At 39.4% G+C, this 6,784-nt stretch overlaps 1 protein-coding gene across 1 annotated transcript; it reads right to left on the minus strand.

Moving 5' to 3' along the window:
- Positions 1-1,980: 1,980 nt before the first annotated feature.
- Positions 1,981-6,161, minus strand: STEAP4 (STEAP family member 4). Its single transcript, XM_009084678.1, is given in 5 exon segments — positions 1,981-2,250; positions 3,232-3,396; positions 3,991-4,518; positions 5,720-6,077; positions 6,079-6,161. Coding segments are annotated over 5 exon segments (1,404 nt in total).
- Positions 6,162-6,784: the final 623 nt, after the last annotated feature.

Genomic DNA, 6,784 nt, shown 5'->3' on the forward strand with positions numbered 1-6,784 from the left:
CTTCCACCTCTCCTCTTCTCTAGGGAGCTGTAAAAACATGCAGCAGACATCCTCATAACAGTGTTGTTAGTTAGGCCCTTTGAGCCTTTATCTGATCCCTTCTGCAGTAAACGATTCTGTAACCTTAATGTGGAAAATCATTGTAGGAAGCCTGAAATGTTGTACTACTCCATCATGGCACAGGTCAAAGAAAACTTCTGTAAAGGCTTGCATCAACATATGCATATCAGCTTAGGACAAGTGTAACATACGTGCCAATGCTGGTTAGTAAGAATACTTGGTGCCAGAATTATTTGGAAGAAATCTGGCTCCATCAGTTGCTGATATTCCAGACAACTTTGCCATTCTTTTGGGTATTACGAACAGATTCTTTCTGGGCCAGGGGATGACATGAAGAGGGTGTGTATGTCCAGAACTAAAAAACACTCCATCATTGAGAAATGTTTTGAGAAGTATTGTTCAGATAGCTGGGTTTTTGTGAGGGGATTTGGTTGGGTTTTTTTAAGCTGCTTGATAGTGCTTATTTGAAAGTACAGCTAACTATACTAATTAATATGCTCATACTTTCATGTGTGTGTTTATTCTCTGTATGGACAGGGAGGAGAACAACAGAGGTAAAAAATTTGTAAGCAATTCTCTTCCTATAAAAGCAAGCATATTTTGTTTTCCTTTATTATCCAATACAAAGGAGACTGTCAGATCTTCAGTTTGCAGTTTAACAGTAGGTCACCATCTCAGCTGGATCCTATTTTACCACAACATTGTCAGCCTACTTTGCTGACTAAGCAAAGGTCTGCTTATGTGAGCAACCAAGAAGCAGAGACGGGGGAAGGTGAGCCCAGGCAGCTGGCTGAAGACAGGTTCCCATTTTATTCTTTGTCCCAAGGCTTTCCAATACCTTTGTGCAATTAAGCGCACCAGCAGCTGCATCACAGCAAAAGAGGTTCCAGAAATGATAACAGAGCTCAACAATGTAAAAAAACCCTTTATTGTCTTAAAAATGTGTATATTTTCATAGCGTATCTGTAATATCACATACAAAGATTTATTTTTTGAAAAATCAACAATATTATCTTAATGAGATATAACTATGGCATATAATACAACCCCCTGATATAAAAGGATTTTCCTTCAGTTTCTTTCCTTACAACTCACTATTTACACAGAAAATCAGATCATTTTTTGCCTACACTTGAGAAGCTTAGGCTTGTGAGTACTTCTCACATCTCTCTGCCATTTTGATATTTCCTCTTTCCCCTTGCCCCTGAATTTCTGGTAAAGAAGCACAAGCAAAGATTCAGCAATCTTTCGCCCATACGCTTTGAACATTATGTTTCCTGTACACAAACCAAGCAAATCTTACTCAGCTATCTCTAAGATATGAACATAGATCTCTTTGGATCAGATGTTTATGGAGGATATATTATTGCTAGGAGGAAGAAATCTGTCCCTCAGCCAACATCTGTTGTACACCCATTCTGTTGGCACTGGTAGCTTCTGCAGGTGGAAACAGGGAAATGTGTGGAAACACATGCAGGTGTGCATGTGGATCTCTGTGGGTGTGTGCAGGTGTCTGTAGACCTGAGTTCCAGTGGGCAGGATAGGGAAGAGGAGCGGATACTGTCTAACAACAAAGGTTACTGTGGTTCTGCCCAGCTCTGGAGGAGGTTTGGAACAACAGAGAAGGGATATGGAGCACCACTTACTTCTCACATACCCTTCTTAGGAATGGAGGGTAAACAGGCAAGGGAGAATATATAGAGCAAAAGAGAGGGCCTGCACCTGTGTGAAAGTATGCCTGGGGTGCCAAATGGCCTCATTTGATTTGTATTTTAGCATGTCGTTGGGGTGGCATTGTTTTACTCAGGGCCTGGCCAGGTTTTTCACTTTTTCTCTCACTCTGCAGATAGAGAAAGCTCAAGCTTTCATTTTTATATACCTCCATAATTATTTTTTTTTTTATAATACAGTTTAGTCTAATTATACAGCAGACTTGTTGATAATGTAATTTGACTGTTCTGAGTATTTGGGATTCCTCTCCCAGCCCTGTCGAATTTGTGTGAGAGGTTTGTCTACACAAGGAAATATCAGAATAAATTTTATGACCAGTACAGTGCATGGAATAATGAGGGAGAGCATATATATGTTTGGAAGATACCATCTGTACGATGATGGGCTCAGGAACCGTTTCCCACCATAAACCATCGTGTGTGCAGTGCACAAAATCAGTGTCAGATATCCCAGTTTGGACTAGTGGAGAACAAAGGGAAAAAAAAAAAAGAAGTGGAGGTTAAAACAGTAAATTAAACCAGAACAAATGCAATTTTGAGAACATGGTATGACTTGTGGCATGTGCCAATATGAGGACTGGTGAAATGAAACTGTTTCATATATAATATACTAGCTCTTATTGATTTTGATAAAGATTAACTCAAATGGATATAGGTGATACACACTTTAGTTGTTTTCCTCCATCAATAATCTTGATCATTTTTCCTAGCTCACACATATTTCTTAGTGCTTTTCATATTTGTGAAAAAGCAGAGAAAACACTGAAATCCGGAGGAGAGCCAAAACTTTTATGCTCTAGTGCTAATCCACCCAGTAGTACCATACTGTGCAAGTTTTTTGCCTTGATAAAACATTCATTGATAGTAATTTCCCCTTCTCTTGCTTCCCCTCCTCTGCCAGCCCAGCTCCTGCAGAGGCATGGCAGCTTGAACCAAGCTTCCTCTGAACAGGTTGCTGAGATTATAGTGTTGCCAAGGGCAGCCTGTTTATAGGCACAGCAGTTTTTACCATGTGCAGAAATTGCAGGTTCTCTTTAGATGCATGGCACTGAGAGGATTTGAGTGATAAAGTAATATTTTCAGACCCATTTGAAGTGAACCAACAAAATTAGCCCAATAAATGGCTAAATTATTTTGTGACTTAGTATAATTGTGGAATTTGATGTCAAAGTCAGCTTTCTGTTTGTCATTTAGGGGCTCACATCTTTCCAACTTTCTTTTGTTAGTGCAGTAATCCCAGTTATAAGTGACTATCAGAGCAGTTGTGTGTTTTTACAGCTAAGCTGTATGGCTGTGTAGAGTTTTTTTCACTGTGTGATGGTGGATAGTGCACACATCACATTTGGAGATACTAATGGAGGAAAGCCATAAGTCTCTAGTAAACCTGCCTGTGGCTGGAGTTTATAAGGGAAGAAGAGTTTTTTAGAAGTCTTTTTCTTACCTGTACAAATCGAAATTCTCGCCAGTTGACACTGTTGCTGACTGATGGCAAGGAAGTTATTCCCACAAGAACAAAGAAAAAAAATCCCAAGATTCCCAAAGCCAGATAAGAGTCACTAAGCCAGGCATTAGTGAGGTTAAGTGGTTCTGTTTTATTGTTCAGTGCCTGAAGAAAAGAAGAACAGGTATATTTTAGTGATAGCTGGTTTAGGATCAATAAGTAGAAACAATATCCTTTAAGGTAAATCGGAGATAAATATTCTACATTAACTCTCTGAAAATCATTGGAGATTTACATTGAATGCCTACTCAAAAAGCAGAAGTGGCATTATATTACATAGATGTTCCATGTACCTATAATTGTGGTATGTTTTACACTTTTGTAGACCTACTGTTGAGGACAGGTATGTGATCCTTTGTTGTTAAGTAAGATCAGAAGGTCAAAATATAGTCTACTTTAAAGGTATATGGAGAAATAGAGAAATATGCTTCTTTAAATTACCCAATGTTTACATTTCCCCATATCATTTCATTAATATGTCAGCTATGTAGGAGGAAGACTGAGACCAGAAATCTACTCAACATAATATCAACAAACTTTAGCTACACCAATGTTTAAAAGGATCACAGGAACTAGGAATATAACCCTATTGTAAAGAACATTAAACCGTCCATATGGATTTCTGAGGCTCAGGACAAAAGGTAGTATTTGTAACAGGGCCAGAAGAAAGGAAAACATAGAGCAGGGAACAAAACTTACCTGGGCGATGATTCCTTTGCCGGTTCGCCAGCTCACGAAAGAACGCATTGGCATAACAAGACTGTACACGGCATGCAGAGAAGCAAATGCCAAGGCTACTAGTCCAAGTTGTTTCCTACACAGCATCCATTTGTCCAGCCAATCTGGAAAACGACGGTATTTGGTGCCTCTGTATAGCTGAATAATTGCAGCGAGTACACCAGGAAGATAAACCAAGCCAAGAAGGATGAGTGCCATTACAGGGCAGATCCGATTTGGAATTGTAATTGCAATAAAAAATGAAAAGTTCTTGTTTTCATAAATGTAGGTGTAAATTATATCAAGAGCCAAACAGTAGAAGAAGAAGAATACAGTTAGGCCAAGGGACAAAAGGATGGGAAACTTCCACATTGGAAAGAGCTGCAGAGGGTAATTTTCTATTTGCTGAGCAGCCAAGAGGGATCCCTGATCTAGTGGAGTGAGACCCAGTGCACGAACAATATCCATCACCATTTGTTTAGCTTCCATGTCATCTCCACAGACAAACACCTGCAGCCAAAGACAAACAGAAGTTTTATTTTGACAGATTTTTGCAGCATTCTCTGCTGCCTTCCTGCCTGGATATAGACAGTAAGTACCAGCCTCCTAGGCTGCTTATTGGCTTCCCTGCTGGCCATAATTAATAGAAGTAAAAAGTAGCCTACTGATAGTTTTGGCCAACAAGTCCAAGAACTTTGAATATGATTCTTTTCTTTGGGTAAAGAGGTAGTTTCAGATAGCAGAATTTTATATCTGGAAAGAACAATGTGTAACATGCCTAGGACAAGTCCTTGCATAGAAGACTTGACATACTCTTCTGAAGATCTACAAGCAGTTTGTAGGTACAAGATTTTACTGGAGAAACAGGAGCAAAATTTTCAATAGGAGTAAAATTTTTAGTTGCTGCTGTAGTGGTGCACAAGTGCTCCAGGGACGTGAAGACAGATATTCAAAGCATGATTTCCCTACGACAAAAATAAATATTAGTTCTTTCCAGGTCTAGCTAATAGTGAAGAAAACATCTTTTCTGTGAGTGTGCAAAGGGGCAATTTCTGCTCTCACTGAGATGTTGAAGGCTTGTAGAGCCTAGGTTTGAAAACCCTTGTGGCTTTAGTTTAGCCAAAATGATTCATCTGGCAGCAAAAAGCAAAGCTAGCAATGGTTTGAATAGCTGGCTGATTTCATGCATGGCACAAGAACACTGTTGTCAAAGTGGCAGAAAACAGGGTAATAATGAATGAGTTGTCTTCGAGTAAGATACTCTGTTGCTACCTATGGCAAGCTCTGTGCTTGCTGGCCTGTAGTTAAGGGGCTGGTTAAAATGGTTTGCACACACTGTTGTGTTAAACTTAGGTGGGGTTAGATTCTGATTTAGAAAACTTTAGTAATTTATTCACCTCCCAGCATACTTCTGTTGCTCATACTCATTGCTCTCTCTTTGTAGCTCTGCTATCTTTCTCTCCTTGCTTCTCTAGTGTCTCTAAACACTTAGTACTGAGTTCAGAGGGAAGCTGTTGATATTCCCTGTCATGCCATGTTACAAACCCAAACTAAATCTTAGCTCACATTTAGTTTGAAATGGGAGATTTAGTGAAAATACCATCTCAACCCTGTCTGATTCCTACGTCCCATGTCTGTTTTGCCTAGCTGTTGAGAAGCCATATTATGCATGGACTCTATGACATAGGAAATCCTTAATGCTCAGACTTACCTGCCGACTTGCATCCAGCGTGCCCGACTGCAAGGCCCAGGCTGACACAGTGTTAAAGGCTTTCACAACCTTAGCTCCAGGCAGCAGCTGAGCGAGGTACTCCGCATTGGATTCAGGATACTGGTTTAATTTTAAGTTGTTGCTTATGTCCACCAAGACTTTTCCATGGAGAACTTCTGCTAGTGGCGTAAGGAAGTTGTAATGTTGCCTCTGGATTGCTATAATGACGATCGCAGCTTTCTGTGCTGCTTCTACATGGCTCAAGACCTCTGCATCCTTGGGAATCAGGTTGGATATCTGAGTGCTACGGCTTCCATACACCACAGGGTAGCCAGACTGAATCATTTTATGCCCCAGATCCAGTTCCAAATATGCACACTGTCTCTCTTTTGTTAGAAGCATTAGGAGCCAAAGCCATTGTGTTGGAAGAACTTTTATTCATCTGTTAAAAAAAATAAAAGTAATAGAAACAAACTAAGCAAAACATCAGTCTCTTGAAAATGAAAGGTTAGCATCCACTCTGGATATACAAAATAGACATCTGAGAATTTTCTTGCCGTTTAATATGATTCCTGCACACTCTTCTGAATACACCCTCAGAAGATTTCTGTACAGTTTTTAAGAAATTCTGAATATTCTCTTCTCCATCTCTTTTCCCTCCATTGTATGGATTTTAACATTCAGCTGAACTGTTGCAGTTTTCCTGTCTCAAAGGGAAAACAGGAGGTACAGACACAGTAGCACAGAGAGAAGGGTAGCACACATGTCAGAGTAATTTCTGCTTACTTATGCCATAGAAAAACACCGAGGACAAGTCTGTTTCTAATCAAATTAGAACCTGGAAGGTCTTTTTCAAAATACTTGAAGAAGAGATATTACAAAAGGTAGCTACAAACTTATGTTGTCCTCAGTCTTTCCTTAAGGCAAATAAGTGCTGATTTGTTTTATTATTGTTTTTTGATTTCCTGAAGAAGGTTCCATGAAGCATTTGGACAGTGGACTTGGAATATTTCATGTTGAACATAGATTTTGATATTTATATATTACTCATAGTAAAATTCTCTT

Source organism: Acanthisitta chloris, unplaced genomic scaffold, assembly GCF_000695815.1.
Source record: "Acanthisitta chloris isolate BGI_N310 unplaced genomic scaffold, ASM69581v1 scaffold591, whole genome shotgun sequence".
Taxonomy (NCBI): domain Eukaryota; kingdom Metazoa; phylum Chordata; class Aves; order Passeriformes; family Acanthisittidae; genus Acanthisitta; species Acanthisitta chloris.